This window comes from Vicia villosa, linkage group LG6, assembly GCF_029867415.1.
Source record: "Vicia villosa cultivar HV-30 ecotype Madison, WI linkage group LG6, Vvil1.0, whole genome shotgun sequence".
Classification (NCBI taxonomy): Eukaryota; Viridiplantae; Streptophyta; class Magnoliopsida; order Fabales; family Fabaceae; genus Vicia; species Vicia villosa.
This window is the reverse complement of record NC_081185.1, coordinates 130,842,958-130,863,947: the sequence shown is the minus strand read 5'-3', so window position 1 is coordinate 130,863,947 and position 20,990 is coordinate 130,842,958. Positions and strand designations below refer to the sequence as shown.

At 33.9% G+C, this 20,990-nt stretch overlaps 2 protein-coding genes across 2 annotated transcripts; one reads left to right on the top strand and one right to left on the bottom strand.

Moving 5' to 3' along the window:
- Positions 1-6,539: 6,539 nt before the first annotated feature.
- On the top strand, positions 6,540-9,992 carry LOC131612389 (DNA-directed RNA polymerase V subunit 5A-like). Its single transcript, XM_058884188.1, has 4 exons — positions 6,540-6,939; positions 7,064-7,240; positions 9,162-9,275; positions 9,603-9,992. Exons 1-4 carry the CDS (start codon positions 6,613-6,615, stop codon positions 9,726-9,728), a joined length of 744 nt encoding a protein of 247 aa, XP_058740171.1. The 5' UTR covers positions 6,540-6,612; the 3' UTR covers positions 9,729-9,992.
- A 3,088-nt stretch (positions 9,993-13,080) lies between these two features.
- Positions 13,081-19,374, bottom strand: LOC131610014 (mitochondrial fission 1 protein A-like). The gene is made up of 5 exons (XM_058881864.1): positions 19,181-19,374; positions 18,458-18,596; positions 17,344-17,465; positions 13,440-13,503; positions 13,081-13,368 (listed from the first exon to the last, which is right to left on the bottom strand). The coding sequence occupies exons 1-5, from the start codon at positions 19,271-19,273 to the stop codon at positions 13,283-13,285; spliced, it is 504 nt and encodes a 167-aa protein (XP_058737847.1). The 5' UTR covers positions 19,274-19,374; the 3' UTR covers positions 13,081-13,282.
- Between the last annotated feature and the right edge of the window lie 1,616 nt (positions 19,375-20,990).

Below are 20,990 nucleotides of genomic sequence, written 5' to 3'. Positions count from 1 at the left end.
GAATAGTTACCTGAATCCGCTTTAATCCAAATCCGAAAAAACTAATACATAGTTTGGTTGGAATTGGGCCTATAACTATCACCTGAGAGTTGAGTCGGATTGAGGTTTTGGGCCCGAACCCGAACCGATGTCCACCCTAGGGGACACTACCAAATCATTCCCTTCATTTTACATGTAATTTTTTCTTATATTTATTCATTTAATTTAAAAAATTAAAAAAACTAATAAATAACAAAAAACAGAAAATAAAAGAGTAACATGTAAAAAAATAATAATAATAATTGAAAATAATATTTTTTAAATTTTTAATGAAAATTAATCAAAAATATAAATAATTTTTTCTAATTATTTTATTTTGTCAATTAATAGAAACTCTGCGTCCAGACGGGTAAAAACATTTATATCTTAAATTATCTATTTCAAATGGATTTAGGGGTGGCAAATAGGCATATCTGTCCTGATTAAATTGTCTTGTAAATTTTTTTGAGGATGCATGCCTAAAACTTTGGTCCTTACCACAAAAAAGTGAATACGGAACGAGGCAAATCTGTAAACATTCAACCTTTTAGTCCTTAAAATTATAAAATTTTAAAAAAAAAAACTTAAAAAACCCGTAAAAAAACAGAGCGGGTCGGCACATTAAAACATGCGGGCATTAAAATTTTGTCCGTCATACAAAAATTGACGGACCAAACTCGTTTTACCACCTCTAAACATACTCATATCCAAAATAAACATTTCTTTAAATTCCAGTAAAAAATTATCAACTTTAAATTGTGATACTCATATCCAAAATAAACATTTCTTTAAATTCCAGTAAAAAATTATCAACTTTAAATTGTGATGCCAGGTTATTATTAACAATAAATGAATTTTATATAAAAAAACATTACATCAATTCAAAATCATTACAAATAAATAAATAACATTATAATAATTGATGTTTAAAGTATCACCATAATCCCTGGCAGTTTTCTTCACTATAAAAATAACAAAGATATGTACATCAACAACACTGCAATCGTCAACATGTACTATCATTGTTCTTATCACACCCACCACCTCCCATGTTCTTCCCAACTGTATCCTATACCAAAGCAACTAAAAGACAAGGTTTTAAGTCTATTTCTCAATGAACAGATAGGAAACATCACTGTACATGTTACCAGCTCCGAATTTTGGTTGGAACTAGATTTTATCATATCAACTTGAAACTCAAAGCAGTCGTGAAAAAACAGTTTGTTGGAACTTTTAAGATACATAAAGCATTAGAACCAAATCTAAATCCCAAATCTAAATTCTGAATCTCAGATCTAAATCAATATGCATAAAACTCAAGTCTAAATCCCTAAATCCCAAATCTAAATTCTAATTTCAAATCCCTAAAACCCAAATCAAAACTTGAGATACCTAAAGAATTAGGAAAATAAAAAGAGAATAGAAACTGAAAAAAATGTTAAAACAAATTTAAGAAAAATTGTATGAAAAATGAACTTCATAAAGAATTGTTGAAAAAGAAGATAAAAATAGGTTAGAGATGAGAGGGTAGAGATCTGAATTTATTTATTTATAAATAGGGGACATATATTGAAAAAAAAGGAAATTCTTATTCTACATCATGTCCTAAACATAAATCCTTTGTAATTTTTAAAATGTTCCTCTAAAATCCAAAATATATTTTTGGTTAGCACCATTTATTGTTAAAATTGATTAAAAATTAGAAGTATATTTGCGATTTTGAACCGGCAATATATTTCCGATTTCTTTTGTGCCAGTATCAGAACCATTTTAATATATTTATGGTTGATTCGCACATAATACAAATACCTGTTGTTCTGGACTGGCCCGATGGTCAGGCATGGCCCAATCTAATCCTACTCCTAGAACGACCTAGTGACGTTGGCCCAATCACCTGAGGGCGGTGGAGGCGCCATCTCCTCTGCCCGTCATTGGGTTCGCTCCCATCAGGTCAAGGACTGTCCTCTCGACCGGGCATCTTCTATCCCATTATTAAGGCACACGCCCTGCTCCCATCAGGGGTGGAACAACCTCTGCTCGACAGACAACCGTGTCGACCAGGAACCACTCATCTGCCCGACCAACGACTATTTTCGGGCAGCCTCCCAGGATTCCTAAACATACTCCTAGAATCCTGGTAGTCACGCGTTTTGGGCCAAAATCCACGATCTAACCCAAAACGTGGACCAATGGCTAAGCGCTGGGGGACAATATAAAAACCCTCTCATTTGAGGGTCAGGTAACACAATTTTTAACCCTCAAAACACTCTCACCTATATGTACTCCTACTTACTTACTCGTCAAAGTGCCTTACAGATACACCCCATCATCCTCTTCATCAGCATTGTGCAGACGTCCCTGGTCCACTTTTTGATTCCGAACACCCTCCGGATCACCTGTACAATTGGAAAAAAGGCCATAAATTATTGAATAACAAAATGCTACTAAACCCGAACTACTATATATATATATAGTTTTATAGTAGTATGAGATAGAAAAATTTTAATTCAAACTGAATAACTAAAAAATTCAACCAAATAACAAAAGAATCAACAAAAACTACTAGGTACGACGGATGATGAGTCAACATGTCACCCTCGTGGCGTCCCTCCATTGCCTCCTGTAAAGCATAACCTCCTGAGCCTCCGCCAAGATGGCATCCAGAACACCTCTAACAATGGTGCCATCAAGAAACAAACCTCTCTCTATACCATCTTGTGCAAGCTCCATGATATGATGACACCTGGGAAACACGTCAGTCGCATGATCGGCCTTAGCCTGCTCCTCCTCTAGGATATCCTGATTAACTGGCCTTGGTGGGTTCCTTGGAACATCATGTGTCATGTATGGATGGGACACCCGGAAGAACCATAACATGTAATCATACTAGTTACTCCAATTAGATGTAGCTACGGTACTTCTGGCCTCCTCGGGAACAAGATGATTCTCAAAATCATCAAAAAGCTCATCCATATCCCTCTGTTTTAGTGTCGGAGGAGCATCTACAACAGGATCCCGAGGAATAGTTTGGGTGAACCCGAATTGACGCATCACCCGCTCAGGCATATAGGCAGTCGTCTTCTAACCCGTAAACAGCAATACGTTGTCAAATGATATCGTCTCACGGTGGTCGTCGTATGAAGAGAAGTGTACGTCCTCATGTGCCAGCCGATCAATGTACAACCGGAACGACTCTACCGTTTGGTTCCCTCAGAGGGGTCGTATGCGCAGGCACAATGCTTATCTTCAATATAACCCTCTGCAAGTGACCAACCCGAGATGCGGGGGAAGTGTTGTAGGATCCATCCCTGAAATAAAAAAATTAAATAGTTAGTTTCCCGAATCAAAATAATTAACAAAGGCCACAAAGAAAAATAAGTTATTCCGTCATGAGTGATATGTTGTCGATTATCTACTCTATATTCCACTTAATCCTTTCATCCAGCTTCGTTGTTGGCTTGGTTTCTGAGCTTCGAACGAGCTTGTGGTTTCTCTTCTTGACATGATTGAAAGGATTATTTATGTAAGTGGGAGTCACCCCATTGCTATCCTCTCCAGGTCTTTAAACCAATTTTTGGTCGCCTTCTGATGAGATTTAGCATATTTGCTTAATTTTGTGGTCTAGATTGGTGTGAATCAGATAGAAACTAAGTGTTAGTTGTTATCTATGTCAATCGATGAGAGTTAGTGTTGGTCTTCAGCATCACTATGAACCATCCTCGGCCAAAGGAAGGGTTCCTGTCAATGACCTGAGGTTTTGTCCTAGTTCGGGTGGACGTCTCCAGAGCTCCACCATCTATTCTCTTGGAATGACTAGTTCCTAAGAGGTGGTGCACTTGCTGCACTTTAAGCATGTTCCGCCCAATGAGGGACCTATTTCATGAACACAATCCATGATATGCTACCGAAGTTACAATAATATTTGTATGTGTAATATTTATTTTAGTTAGAAGATTCGTTTATTCATATTTCAAAAATCTTTGAGAAATACTTATATGGTCAGTGGGGAACTGCATGTAAGGCATGTGCAACTCCTTTTTAATTTCTTCCTTAATAAAATGTATAATACAAGAGTATGGATATGTGTTCCCCAAAAAATGAACTCCTAAAAGTATGCGTCCAACCGTCTAGTGAATGGTTGATCTTCTAAATAATGCTAGTCTTGATATGTCGCTGGCGTCGTTCCCGTTCACTTTTGGATGACCTTATCTATCACCTTTAGTTTGTCGTGTCTACATATCCCTTTATAAATGGGATAAGTATGCAACCAACATATTTGTGGTTGGTTTACCTATTCTTGAATGAAGTTTACACTCTATCAGGTTTAAACATTTATGTTTGGTTGCACCTAGAGTAAATGCTCAAGACTAGTAACTGCATACATTCGACTGAGTTGTTTACCCACTCGCCTAGTTAAACATTGGAGAGTCATCCTATGTGTTTTTCTTCGGGAATGAAGTAGGTGTCTAATAGTCTTCAAACATGCTAGTGATAGTTGCGAGTTTCCTTGGAAGTTGCCTCTTTTCTCGTTACGAGACGTGTCAAACGTTGAGATAGGCGTTCCACTATATGCACACTATGGTGGGGTCAATGCTGGATACTTAATGTGTAGACATAGCAAGGAGATCCACATTATCCAAAGTCATTTTATTAGTTGGTTCTTTACCTCGAAAGGGAGTCTGGGTCTTATCTTCTCGATTTTGGTTGGATTATCGCCAAGCTGAACGACTTTGGAATCATTGTCCATAATTGATCTAACCTATTATTCGCGTTCGCCAAGGTCAAACATATTGATCCTCTCCAAAACTCTGGCTTTCCTCTTCTCTAGGTGATAGTGGTAGATTTGTCATTCGTCAAGGGACGTTATCTTTTGACGTTGATCGACGTTAAAAGAGTTATTGAATCGTTGAAACCCAAAATATCTCCATCCTTGCATGGATCCCTATTTGGCTGAAGGAGCCTTAACTACTCGAGCGTGCCAGCGTAGAGAACATTATACGAATTTATGTCGCTTGCGAGGAATCCTGTTACTATGTGATCCTCTATGACAAGTATTACAACTAATGGTAACTCCGCATTTGGGAATCCATTAACCTTCCCGTGATCTAGAAATCCTAGCTTTTGTTTGCCCTTACTTTGTAATTCGGTATCGGTCATTGCTTGGATGAGGTCTTCTGGTTTGTAATTCGGTATCAGTCCCTGCTTAGATGAGGTCCTCTAGTGACAGATCTTCGTCAGACCTTCTTTTCGTGTAGATCTCATTGGTGAAGAAGAATTGAGGTGGTGCAGGATTGAAGGATTTAATGGAGTTCTTGGATACGATGTAAGAGTGGGGTACAACTTTAAAATCAATGACGTTGATCACTCATACGGTAGAGCGGGGGTGGACCTGCAAGTTACTCACTCGCTCTCATAAAAAGTGTCTCATTTGTATTTTTTCTGTCTTAAAATAATTGTCTCTTTATTATACTAATGCAACATTTATTATTATTTTCTTAATATATACCCCTATCTAATAACTTTTACTTTAGTCAATTGCTCTATGAACTATAATTAATAAGAGTGTTATAATAAATGATATTAATTATATCATCAAAACCAACACATCTAATCATTTTTTTAAAAATCGCACATTACTCAAATAAGATATTTTTTATAAGACGAAGGGAGTAGTACTGAAATGCCCAAATAAGTTAGAGTTTAAAAGGAGTGTAATAATAGTGAATAATAAAGTGTCAAAGACGAGTAATAATATTAGATTATAGAAAAGTGTTACCATATATATTAATTTTGTCTAAATATATACTCCCTCTGATTTTATTATAAGAAAAAAATGTTTTTAAAATTTATTGAATAATCAATGTATCTAGATAGTATATAGGTCAGATACATTGATTATCCAATAAATCTAAAAAACTACTCTCTTTATCTCATAAAAAGTATTTAATTTACAATTTTTTCATGCCAAAATAAATATTTTTTTAGAATATCAATACAACATTTATTATTTTTTTTACTATTATACTTTTCTTTTTAACTTTCACTTTTTTTAACAACTCTACAAACTAGAGTATTTTAGTAAATAATATTAATTTTATTATTAAAATTAATTCATCTAATTATTTTTTAAGAACCGCGCATGACTTAAATAAGATATTTATTATGAGACAGAGAGAATAACTTTTTCCTATATACACGAGTATAGGGACTAGGGAGTACTAATTATTTTATTTTATATTATTATTCAGTGCATTTCACTTATTTAATTAATATTATAATTAATTTAATTGATATTAAAATAACTAAAAAGTATTTTTTATTTTCTTAAAATAAAATTTTAATTAAAAATAAAATGAAAAAAATAGTAAATAATAATAAAACATTTAAAAGGAATGAATAATTATGTTTATAATTGCAAGAGGACGGTAATTGTGTCTATAATTTTGTAAAAATTCTTTGAATTCACAATTTACGACGTGAACATTTAATAAAACAATAAAAGAAATCATAAAGAAACCCGACATAAGTACAAGAGAGTTGAAAGTTGAGAGAAGCCAAGTAGAGAGAGAACCAAAAAGAGAGTTCTAAATTCTAATGGCAGAACAAAACGGAGTACACAACCTCTCTCTTCAAACCACAACCCCTATGGAGACTGACAACGGAGACACACCACAACTCCAACCTCAAGAACAAGAACAACCCAAGTGTTTAATCACCAAGACCGACAATGGAAGCATAGAGAGTCATCGTTACTACCTCTCTCGCAGAACAACACTCGAGATGCTCAAAGACAGAGGCTACTCTATTCCCACTCCCGAAATCCAGCTCTCCCTTGAAGAATTTCGTCAAGTTCATGGTCAATCTCCTGATGTTGATCGACTCCGGTTTACGGCTAGTCATAGCACTGATCCCTCTAAAAGGGTATACATTCTCTCTCTTGATTTTCTCTCTCTTGGTTAATTTAATGTAGTATTTATTATTGTTGTTTAGATGTTGTGTTGTGTTGTGTTGGATTTATTGTGATGGTTTTTGTTGGATTTTGTAGATTTTGGTTATTTTTAGTGGGCCAGGGACTGTGAAACTGAATGTGGTTAGGAACATTGTTGGACAGATTGTGAATAGAGACACTCTCAGTGGTTTGATTTTGATTGTGCAAAATCAGATCACTAGCCAGGCTTTGAAAGCGGTTAATGTTCTATCTTTCAAAGTTGAAATTTTTCAGGTAAGGTTGTTTCATGTTTTTTTTTTTTGTGTGTGTGTTTGTGAAATCTGTTTATATGATTGTGCATGCTGTGTTTCTAAATGGTATCTGATGGCTCTGATTTTTTTTCTAGTTTGATGAATATATTTGATGTTTTAGTCTAACCCTAAAGCTGCATTTGCATGCAACTTTATTCTGAAAAAGTACAATTTTGTGTTTGTTTTACTGTTAGAAAATGGCAATCTGTCTTTAGCTTCTCTAAACCTCTTTGCAAAGGAAATCCATATTTAATAGCACATTTGGTTTGGCGGCAGGGAAGAAGCTTAGTTTTGTAGCTTCTGGTTTTCACGGTAAAATGGTCTCCAAACGTGCGGTGGCAGTAGGAAAATGCTAAACCAAACATGCACTAGTTGTTTAAATAATGAAGAAATTGAGTTAATTAGGATTTGTGGGCATCTAAGAAAAAATATGGAAATGATTACTTTTTTGTAGTTGGAAATTTTGGGAAGAATTTCTGTAATCAAGGTTGTTGTCAGGGTGTACAAAGCTCAGAATTTAGGTAATGTTAAAAGACCTATAAATGACAAAGATACATACTATACCATAAACACAAATAACTCAACATTCTAATTTCAAAAGAGCAAACACAAAACCTCAATTTGGCAAAGGGGAAACAACATCCAATTGGTGAATCAGGAATGAGTAAAAAAATTAAATTAGAGAAAAACATTGAGGGGTAGTCACTGTCGGGGAAGGAGGCTGGGGTGGTGGCACATAGGGAACTCTCGGTGAGAATGTCCTTGCTGACAGTAAAGCACCACTGAATACACACGATATAAATGTGTGCTGCTCTTTTCTGCGTTTTATTTCACTTCTCTTTAGACCCGTATTTGTAAGTACATTCACGAGTTTGCTTGGGTATAGTTGAAAAGAAACCAAATTTATATCTGAATATTTTGCATGATTCTGATTTTTGTCTGCTTTTGGTAAATTGAATGGTAATCTTTCACATTTTACTAGAAAATAAACTAATATTCTGATTGCATATCTGTCAACCTATATCAAGTTATCATCTGTATTTAAACTGCTATACGATCCTAGTTGGTGCAAACATTAGTTTGTTATCATCTCTATATCAAAACTTACATGAAACCGTTTGCCAGTTTGAGTCCATACAAAATTGCTTTTTTGTTGTTATTAGTGGAATCTCTGCGCAAACTTGTAGGAGCAGTTGAGTTGGTACTTTTTGGTGATCTCAAATGTGCAGGCTGGATTTCAAAAGCCATTTGCACAGATCCCAATAAGTGGTTCAAACACTAAACCCCAAGTCTCTAATCCCACACCAACCACACTCACTCTTCTGCTTTGATTACTCCCATCTCTCGATCTTTCTTCTTGATCTTGTGTTGGACTGCTGCATCGGTGCGCTCAACGTATCTGCATCTGTGTACACACATTAGTTTTATGAATTTCAAATGATCTTATGATCCGTGTTACGATTTAGGATCTTGACTTCCCTCCTTGATCCTATCTAAGATCTCAATTTTGTCTACCTTGTACCAGACAAGTTAAATTCTATGCGTTATGTTCTAATAAATAGTTAAGTAAGAAAGAGACCACCATTCTTAAAAAGGGTCTTGTCACCCCAGAGTGTACTAAAATTGCTATTGCTGAAACTTATTGAGGATGAAAACTTTGACATACAAAAGTCGATAAGATCCATCAAGTTTGAGATGCTTAAAAGCTGTGAGTATCTCATTCTAAATAGCTTATGAGTTAATAATCCCTACAACAATCTTATTTACTTCACACTTGATAAAAATATCAAATTCATGTGCAAAATCTCATTGTTAGGTGTCTGTCCTTTTTGTTTTCTTATTTGTGATGACAAAAATATCAGCTTCATGAGCAAAATCTCATTGAAGCCTTTAATTCTTTTCAGATCACAGACTTGCTTGTTAATATTACAAAGCACGTGTTGAAGCCAAAGCATCAGATTCTTACTGATAAGCAGAAAAGAAATCTCCTGAAGAAGTACGATATACAAGAAAAGCAGGTTAGTCAATATAACTTCTTAAGATAACTGAATCACTGAATTAGATTTCGCAATAGTATGAAATAGACGTATTTTGTATGTATTCTCTTTTTCCACTCATAAGATCTCGAGATTAATGATTTGGATAGAAGCATGGTCTTTGATATAAAACATTATGGCAAAAGTTGATCCATGTAGCCGATCCCACCTAGTGGGATAAGGCTTAGTCGTTGTTGTCTCTTTTTCCACACATATGTTATAACTTGTATTTCAAGAATCTTAAATTTATGCACTGTTCATCCTATTCCAATACTATAGTATTCTTATATTAACTCTTGTTATTATCAGCTTCCCCGGATGCTACAGACAGATGCAATTGCTCGATATTATGGACTTCAGAGGGGGCAGGTAGTTAAAGTTACCTACACCGGTGAAATCACCCAGATGCATGTTACCTATCGATGCGTTTGGTGATATAACCATAGTCTCCGTTTCTCTTTTGTTTTGGTGTTTGAATTCTTCGCAGAATTCAATTGTTGTATCATGCGTAAGTTTATGACAGTAGAAGTGTAACTTATAATCCTAGGTTTTCTATCCTAATGTTTTGAACTCACAAAGTTTGATCTTGTGGATTTCTCTGTGTACTACTAATGTTTACTGCGCCGTCGAGGTGTTGCTAATGTATCAGATTTAAATTAATGTATGTAAATCAGGAAAGCTATCAGCACATTGAAACCTTGTTCCTGTCAAATTAAAGTGGAGTGAATTCAAGGTTAAAGAAATTCACGTGACATAAGCCTATTTTTATTTTAAAAAAGAAGTTCAACCAAAGGTTCAGATTTTTTTGTGGACAAATATCATTTGTTGTCAATATATTGAATTTGAAAGTAATCGTAATGTCCAAATAAATGATCAGTTTGAAATTTTGAATTTCATCTTGGAGACAATCCCATATACATCTACCCCAAATAATCATTGTTGAAAACTATTCAAATGCGGTTACTCTAAGATCTCGGCTAAATTGTTGATGTGTATTGAAATACTACATCTGCAGCTGTCATTCTTTTGCAGCTCTCACTCATGCTCTCTTTTTTTCCTATCTCTCATCATTTTACTCTCTCATCTTTGCCACTTCTTTTTTAATTTTCATCTCAGCACAAAACTAAGGCTGGAGCGTTGGCCAACAGCACAAAATCCAATTCCTTTAATTACTTATTTAAGCTTCAATTACTGTTGGTAGATTTCGTATGTGTTTGGTATTGAGTTGAATTCGATCAAATCACGTCAAAAAACCATATTAATGCATGTGCTAACACTTGGAGCTTCTTGAAATAACGTTCAAAAGTGCATTGGAATGTGGAAGCTTCTCGAAATAACGTTAAAAAGTGCATTGAAATATAATAATGGCACTTGAAACACTGATTCAAACATATACTTGAAATAAAAGAAATGTCAGTATTATTTTTGTCCATCAAGATGCAAATTCAAAAGAAACACAATATCTAATTTTAATTTTAACTTATGTATTTTTTAAGTAGAAAAGAGGACCTCACGGCTTAAAGAGAAATCGAAAAAAGACTAATGAGCTACTCTAACATGTCTAGGGAGCGAGGTCTTATATTTATCATTAGCTACAATGACATTCAAATGACATCCAACTTATCCAACATAAGATTTGAAAAAAAGAGAAGACCATTATTGTTCAAAGACTGTAATTGACTACTCAATTGCACAACAATTTTTTTTCCGTCAGGTATTGTTGGTGCACAATGAATAAAGATGGTGACAAAGAGAATAAAGGAATAACGGCGCAAAAGAGATGAGAGAATAAATGTTGTATTCTACTACTAATGATAGCTATTACAAGGTTATTTATAAGAAAAGAAAATCTTGCCACATAAGCCCTAAAACAGTAAACTTAGTGAACAAGTCTAAGGTACAAACAGTACAGTACTACAAAATACTAAAGTACCCTTACTACTAAACAGCTAAGCTAATGGGACCCAAACAGCATCTTCTGGTCAATACTATCTTCTGAGTAACCATCAGAAGATCAGTCCATCTTCTGAATATTGAATTACTCTTCAATAGGTATGATTGAACTTGATGTGTCGATTCATTTATGTCATCCTTCTAATTCTATGAACTAAAGTTGAAAAGTTGTGTTCTTCCCCAACCTCCTAATTAATCATATCTATCAAGACTTTAGAGTTACTCCCGCTTTGTAATTCTCTCATGCCAAGTTATCTCAATCTCATGCAACATCTCCCACATCTCTGCAGTAAGAGCATCACACCAATTTTATGTGCATGTCCTTCTGCCAAATTTCTGAAAGATCCCTAAACAAGCCTCCACATCTTGCCTTAGAAGTAAACTTCTTGCAAGTACCATCATAATTAAGCTTGATCTAATAAGCTTGATCTAATTGCCCTTCGAGTGATCCCATTAAATAAACTTGATCTCTATCTCTGATAACCTAACATTGCCTTTTACACAGCCACCTGTCTCTATCTTCTTTACTAGTTGCATGATTGGTTCAATCGAATTGTCAAGCCGTTGAAAACCTTCTACAAAGAGAGCTTTGTTTCTCCATTTTCATAAATACCAACAAGAGACTATAAACATTCACCTCTAGTGGTCTCTGTGCGAATCCATATTATTTTCTTTAAGAGATCCAGACGAGACATTCATCCATCAACATGCAAATTCAAAAGCTACACATTGTCTAATTTTAATTTATGTATCTTACATTAATCATATTTTAACGTATCGAATACGTATAGTATTCAATATCCATTTTCTATCCGTAGTCAAAATGGGTTATGGGTCGGTCCACCAAGCCCAGAAAATTATAGGGCTTGGGTCTTAAAATTATAGTCCATATTTTTCAGGACATTTTTAGCCCAGTCCTAAAAAGCCCGCTACCCATTAGGACTAGTCCATATGGACCGTGGGTAGCTCATTAGGCCCGCATAATTATAAAATTTAAAAAATATATATTAATATTTAAATTGTTTACTCCAAAATATCATATTGATCTTTCTCTTCTCACTAAATTTTATCTTTATTCTATTCGATCTTTCACTTTTAAATATTACATTAATATAATCAAGACTCTTAGATTGTATTATATTAGTTTTTCCGTTATTTTAAATATTCAAGTATTATTTTATACAATTTGGATATATATTGTATTTAAAAGCACATTATAGTATTTATAAAAGATAATATAGTACTTAAAAATGTATTATAATTAAAATACAATAATTTTTAATTTTAATTATAATAAATATTATGGAGTTTTTATTTTAATTTTTTTAATTAAAAAAGTCCGTTTAGGGTCGGGTAGTCCGAAGCCCATCTAAGGCCGGGCTCGGGTAGTAATTCTCGAGCCCATATTAAACCGGGCCTTTTTGGCCCAGCCCTAAAAAACCCAGGACCCGTCACGGCCGGCCCGTTTAGGACCGGGTAGTCCATTTTGACAGCTCTAGCTTTATTGCTTTTAGGGTAATAATCGAAACAAACGCATTCAAATTTTTGAAAAGTGATTGACAACTTTTGTTGCCTGGAAGAGCTTAACATAATCTCTAGTTGTATGATGGATTGATGGTTCCTTAGTTGTGTGTAATATAGAAAAAATCTATAAATATGAAATTTTATCCTTCATTAATGTTGTGGCAAAACATCCAGACAAAAAAAGAGAAACAAATTCAGACACGTGAAGGAGCCAGAAAATTACACAATGGTGACAAGAAAACCATTACTCTGTATGTGAAGGAAGGCCTACTTAACAGTTTCTAAGTACAAAAATAATATGAACAGATAGTTTCAGTATAATGGCTATATTATTATTATTATCATTTCTAATAATAGTAAAGTATTCTCACTTATATATTTGCAGTAAAAAAAAAAACTCTCTTTTGAACAAATAAAGAATGTTGAAAGCTGTAGTTGTCTACACGACTTTTAAATGTTTCCCGATGAAAGTAAAATAAACAAAAAACCAAATATCAAATCATGTATAATATTCAATTCCTTCGGGCCAATGCTGTAGCAACACCACCAACTATAAGCCCCACAACTGTTGCAGTGATGCCAATTCCTATAACACCATCTGCATTGATACAAAAACCATTAGGTAATGTTCCGATGTTGTGATTCAAGATTAAGAAAGAAGTAACTTACCCTTTGCAATTCGATCTTCAACTGCTTTCTTGAGGGACAGTGCCTGCCTCCAATCGGGTGCAATCTGCAAAGATAAAAGGGCACCCCAAAATTTAGAGATAAAAGAAAAGCTGAGACTGAACCATTCATGTAATAATAACTAAGACACAGAAATAGTTTAATTTCTTTACTCATTAGAAACGGAATCAAAATGAAATCAAACAATGAATACAACTCATAATCTCACTTATGTGTAAATAATAATAATAACAAATCAGTCATCTAATACAGTGAATTTTTTCATATACAGGACGGAATCACAGGATTGGACACAGAGGAACCCTCGAGACCTAGAGGAAAGACCTGTCCATGGCAGGATCTTCTTCTAAAACAACTAAAATTTGAGAGAATACTTGATAGATCTAACTGTTTCAAACTAATGAAACACACATGTATCCTCCTACCATAAGCAAACATGTTTGAGCCTGACAAAGCAATAATGGTAAAATTGCTTCTCAAGAAATTTGTTTTTTCACCATAGATCGAACTATAAACCTCTTGCTAAGGAGTATTTATAAACACATTCTCCCTACTTCCAGATGTAGCATTTGTCTACTTAGCCAACCCTATCGGGACTGACAGAATATGATAAGCCGGTATATGCATGGGCAGTTACAATAGAAATATCTTTTATTCAATGGCCTTTTTTGTACTGCCATCACAATGGCCATCAATTCTCTTTCATAAACTGACTTCCGTTTAGCATGATCACACAATGGTTGACTCAAGAAAGGCACTGTTCGACCACCCTGCATCAAAACAACACCTAAACCTTTGTTTGAAGCATATGTTTCTATCACAAATGGGCGGCAAACTGAAATTTGCAACCGTGAGCATTGGCAATTCGATCATTGATGTCTTCAAAACGGAAAATGCAGTATGCACCTCCTCATCCTAATGAAAGTCATCTTTCCTGAGCAATTGGGTTAGAGGCCTTGCTAACTTGCCATAATTCTTTACAAAGTGGCGACATTACCCCGTTAAACCCAAGAAACCTCTTAGGGACTTGAGATCTTTGGGTGTTGGCCAAGTAGCATCGATTCTATCTTTTGAGCGTCTGCTGCCACACCTTGGGCTGCAATGACATTGCCTAAATAATCAAGTTGAGATAGGCCAAAAAGTATTTCTTGAAATTTTCCACGAGTTGATTCTCCTTAAGAAGCGATAAGACAGCTTGAAGGGGGAATCGATGATCCTCGTGAGTTTTGTTGTATACTAAAATATCATTAAAAAAGACCAAAGCAAACTTTCTTAAATAAGGCCGAAGGACTTCGTTCATTAGTGCTTGAAAGGTGGATGGAGCATTCGTCAAGCCAAAGGGCGTTGCTAGAAACTCATAATGGCCCTTATGAGTCCGGAATGTTGTTTTAGGAACATCCTATAGTCGCATCCGGATTTGGTGATATCCTAATTTTAAGTCCAATTTTGAAAAAAATAGTGGCCCCTCCCAACTCGCAGCAATGATTGGGATAGAGAATTTATCGGAAATTGTGATCTTATTCGAAGTCCGGTAATCCACACAAAACCACCAACTATCATCTTTCTTCACAAGAATGAAAGGACTAGAATAAGGACTTACACTTGGACGTATAATCCCCGATTTCAGGATATTATCCACCAACTTTTCAATTTCTATCTTCTAATAATGAGGTTATGAGGGTATCTATAAGGCATCAGGTTGGGAACGGAGGCCTATTTTTCAAAACAATTACATGATCATAAGCTCTTTGCAGGGGAAGTCCTTGGACGTCCGTAAAGACTTCCCGATAGCTGTTTACGATAGTTTGAAGCCACACTGGCAGTTGTTGTCCCGGTTCAAAAGACAAAGGAAGTACATAACATGTTAGTACAAAGACCTCATTTTCCTAGTGCAACTCCTGAATGAGTGTCTTCAATGAAATGGCCGCTTTGGCCGACGTAGGACCTCCACGTAACATGTGACAACCCTCTTTTGTTGGAATTCGGCGAGTTAATTCACTAAATTTTTCACAAATTTCACCTAACTTAGCCAACCAATTAATTCCTAGAGTTATATCAACTCTTCCAAGATCAAAGACATAAAAGTCTTGTATGGCAAGGCCCTGCATATGCAAAAAGACAGTCTCACGAAGTCCTTCAAAAGGAATATTTCGGCCATTTCCCATTTCCACTGTGCAAGCACGAGTCGTCACAACTGGTAAACTTGTTTCTTCAACCAAAATGGTTGAAATAAAGTTATGAGAGGCTCCACAATTAATCAGCACAATGATTTTCTGACCTATTATATCTCCCCACAATTTGATTGTTTTCTTGGAAGTAAAACCTAAAATGTTGAACATTGAAAGGTGTAGGTTCTGGAATTCAGTGGCTACTATGTCAACATTAGTATTGTGACCAGAATCAACCTCCTATTCGATTAACAACATATGAAGTTTTTTAATAGCACAAACATGTCCCTGTACAAATCGTTCATCACAAGAAAAACAAAGGCCTTTGGTAAGTTTATCCTGCATTTCAGCATTAGAGAGCCTCTTAAAAGCATTTCATTGGTTGTTATAAGGTTGTTTTGGGGTGGTTTCTTGGGAATTATTGATTGGAAGAGTCTTTGGGTGGGTCCTTAGGAAATGATGTTATTTGATGGAAAGGATTTAAAGGAATTTTGAGGCTTATGGCTGCTCTCTGCAGGTTTGGAAAACATTTTATTCCGATCATCAATGCGTAGCGCAAAATCCATCATCTCCGGCAGAGAATCAACAGGATGCAATTTCAATTCAGCCTTAATAGCATCTTTCAAACCATTTAGAAAACTACATTTCAAATATTCAGGATCGGCACTTCGGAGTGGTCCTGCAAATAACTCAAATTCAGCTCGGAATTCCTCAAGGGTACCGGTTAGTTTGAGACTCATCAAGAGTTCATAGGTGCTACTCATCAAGAGTTCTCGGCTTCCATGCTCTATTGCAATTCTTGAAAATCTGTACAAGACGCCATTAAATCGTTGTAAGCCTTCTTGAGGAATTCCAATCCTGCGTCTATCTTTAATCTTGTAACTATCATGCACTGGATCAGTGCCACCAATACCAATGATAGGGACAGACAGAATATGATAACTGCTGTATGTAAGAGGAGTTACAGTGGGAATACCTTTATTCAGTGCCTCAGTGGTAATAGTTACAGACACAAGAGTAACCAACCTCTTGGAACTATAGAGCCTAGGCTCTCCCTTGTTCAAACCACAATTAACAACAATCCGATGACCACTAATTGTCATCCTTATTATATTTAAAACACTGAATAACATAAATTAGGCCTAATTACTTGGGCATTTGGCTTCACGCCTAGTATAGACAAAACTTGATAGAAGGCCTACTAACAATTTACTAAATGTCCTTCACGCCTAGTATAGTCAAACTTGACAGGAGACCTGCTAACAATTCACTGATTGTCCTGTTATAAATTGTAACTGTTGGTAACAAAGGATAAAAGATCCTAATTGACAGCGTCTAGAATAACAAGCGATCCCAAATTATAGGGAACGACGTAAGGATCTGATTACGTTTCTAATATGATATTGCTGCCCCACAAAAGCAACCACATCGCATAGACTATGTATCAACTAAATGAAATAAATAAACTATTGTTGAAAAACGAGACATAGAATATCCCAGCCTAGAGACAAAACAGTGGATACTGGATACTTCATAAAGATAACAATTGATTTTAATATTTCTAATTTTCTATCTATCTAGAAGAGAAAAACAAACCAAAAATCATACAGAGCTTTGTGTTCCTATAAAATCATACATGAGGAATCATATGAAATGATGATCTGGCACAAGAAAAAAAGGTTTCAGCTACTATCTAACAGTAAGTGAGAAAGACATACCTCCAAACATTGCTCTAGAAGCTGTCGACTCCTAGTATAATCATTAGTCCTGTAGTACCCAACAGCAAGAAGATAAAGCTTCTCTCTTTGATGTAAAGGACTTTTATCATTGCCCAAAGAAGCTGTAAATCATAATTAAGGATGTATGAGGTTAGCCATGCATGTAAAGGTCAAAATAATTCAACATCAAAGATATTTGTTTAGGGCTTTATAACAAAGCACATAGCAAGAAACGAGGGAATGTGGGGGCCCTAAAGTGAGGAAACTGTCTAAATTCACACCACAAGCATCTCAGTTTTAAAAAATTAAATTGCTTAATATAGCTCGGCAAAAAAAGAAATTTGATTTGCATTGTTGAAGGTAGTTTAAACCATGGAACATTCATACGTAGCAAACATAAATAGCTTTAGGAAATTTGAGAGATTTCGAGGCCGGGTAATAGAGGTGCCCTACAAATGTCAGCTTGGTAAATTCATCATCCTAGATTGAAGTTTGTGTATGATACTTCAGAGGGATTTTGAAGGTCCAGCGTTTAGTGGTCCTGCATATGTTACTTATGATGCAGTTCCACTTCCAATTCTCCATTTAGGCAGAATAGTCAAACAACTGACATAGAATTATGAATACATTGGATGGTTTATTTTCCAAGTGACATTACATTAATTTTAGCACAGTTGGCAGATAAATCTAAGTTAGCAGCCATATGTGGAAGAACAAAAATGATTAAGACTAATATGTTGAGTTTACAGTATAGTGTTGAGATGCCATGAAATAGAAATCACAATGACAGAGAAAATGGGAAAATCAGGTGAATGAATTAAAAGCTTAAATATTAAAAATAAATATTTTAAACCACTGACCTATACAGAACAACAATCAGAATAGAAACTAAAAAATACAGTTGATTTTGAAGCAGCAGAAAACCAGAGATCTAAGTTGTTTCTCATATGTTCATAAAAGGCCGGTGTCAATAGGCTGACCATAAATATTACACAAGATAAAACAAATTTAGTGCAAGAGTTAAAACTATATCACAATACCATTATTTTATATATAAAATAAAACATGAAAATTTAATCCAAAGCACTGAAAATTATTCTGTAAGTCACTTTACTTTCAAGCATGGCGACCCCACGCTGAATGTCTTCTTTTTGCCTTGAATGAACAAGTGCCCACGACAACCTCATTATGCTCTCATTCCTCCGCTCATCAGAGTCACCATCAGAAGCTGCTGCAACCTCTCTTTCACAGCCCTTTAAAACAATGCAATTCAAAATAAATAAGACTAAAGGAAGTAAAGCAAATAGCATTATAGAGCTGTCGAGCCTAAAGGGTGCCTCATTAAAGAGAGAAAACTTATGACCCCCTTCATTCACTAATAGCAGCTGATTTAGTATTTTTAAAAAGGAAGAAAACCTATTTGGTTTGAGAAAATAATTTCTACTTTCATTTCATCTTTATTCACACAAATTTCTCAAGTTGCTTCATGTTTATAAAGACTAATACAATAAACAAGTGAAAAAAGGTGCCAATTCTGTATTTATAGGTTAAAACTCGAGATGAAAATCGAAAAACGTTTAACAAATTGTGTTGAACAGGTTACCGATTAGGGAATAATGATGTATAACAAATGAAATCAATTACTTGATGGAAAAGAAAAATTAGAAAAACAAAAAAGTGTCACAATGTTTGCATGTATTCCTCGTCATGATTTAGTTATCAATACCGGCAAAATCGAATTTCGGAGTGCAAAACTAGGGATATGAAAACAAAAACTCAGAAAAAAAACAAAGGAAAACGTGAATTTAAACGGAAAAGAGAAAGAAGAGGGAGTTACAGAGATAACATCACGGTCGCACCAGGGGATCTGATCGCCGCCGGTGAAGAAGTTTCCGACGGATTCGATGAGGCTTCCGATTTTGGCGTCCATCGGCGGTTAACTATCAAACTGCAACTCAACGGAAAGTTACCTTTTTTTTTTTTTCTGTTAGATTGATTTTTATTTTTTGTTGGTAGATTCACAACATTTCTATACTTCCTTACTTAGCGGCATTTTAAGTGCTAAAATATAATTTATTTTCTTTTGTAATAATAGAATACTTTTTCTTTTTTAAATATTTCATAAAAATATAGTATTTAATATAAAAAGGATTTAATGGAAATACACTTTAACTGAAATTCAAACCGTTAAATTTTATAAAAATTTAATTTTTTCTTTAAATTAAATATAAAGTATTTAAATTTAAGGGTTGTGATGCACTGACCGTATAAAAAAAGTTATACTGACAATGCACTACCTTTAAGCTCATATAAAAAATTGAAAATGTATTCGAAACTTTTTTTGTTTTAATTTTCTTTGACTATTGATGTTTAAGATTAACACACACATAAATATATAATCATTAGAGTAAAATATTCTTATTTAATTTTATAACATGATCATTTTAATATGAATTTCTATTTTTTTCTATTCTTTTTTAAAAAGTCAAAATAAAGTATATATAAACGACAATAACAAATTAATACAGCACAAGATTTACCGAAAACGACAAGAAAGAATTTAAACTTATAAAATAATTATAAGAGTGTATTTGATTCAAATGAGATGGAGGGGAGAATATATATATATATATATATATATATATATATATATATATATATATATATATATATATATATATATATATATATATATATATATGGTTTAAAAAAGAGGAGGGAAAGGAGAGGGAAAATTTTGATTAAAAAATTGTTTGGTTTATTAGAGGAGGAAAGAAATTTTATTAATAATTTATATTTTAATTCTTATAATTTTATATAAATGATATGATATTCAAATGTAAAAAACTTTTAAATATTTTTTTAAAAATAAATTTTAATATTGAGTAATTAAAATGTCATAACTTATCACATAACTTAAAAAATCAAGTAAACTTGATTTATATTATAACTATTGGAACAAAATAAACTATGTGTTGGTAACAATTTTTGAATATATAAATTCACTTATTATTAAATATTATATATATCATAATATAATAAACAAAAAATAATAATAGTTTAAAATTTTATATAAAAAAATATAATAGAATACATAATAAATTAGAAAAAAACTAACATAAATAAATATAAAAATAAAAATTATAAGAAAACAAAAACATTATAGTGATATAATTTATATCAAATAAAAAATATAAAATAATAATTTAAAGGTGGAAAATAATTATAATAAATTGATATAAGCAATAGAGAAAATCAAACAAAATAGAAGCATGAACATGAAAGAAAATAACAATTTTGAAATACTAAAATAAAACTGAGTATATTTTAGTAAATATATTAATTTATTAAATATCAAAATTCATATTACTCACTTCCCTTCCAAATTCCTCCTATTTGGGAGAACGCAAAAAGTGTATTTTGGAGGGATTTTATTCTCCTCCTCTCCTAAAAATTGAACCAAACACATTTCATTAAAAATATTCCCTCCCCTCCATCTACCTCAAACCAAACACACCCTAACTGGTAATCATAATCGAACGTAACATATTTAGACTTTAGACACCAAAACGACTGAAGTTTTACCCTTTTAAATAATTCTTGTAATTGTTCCGTTTTATTTTGAAAAATATGTCTATTTCACTCTT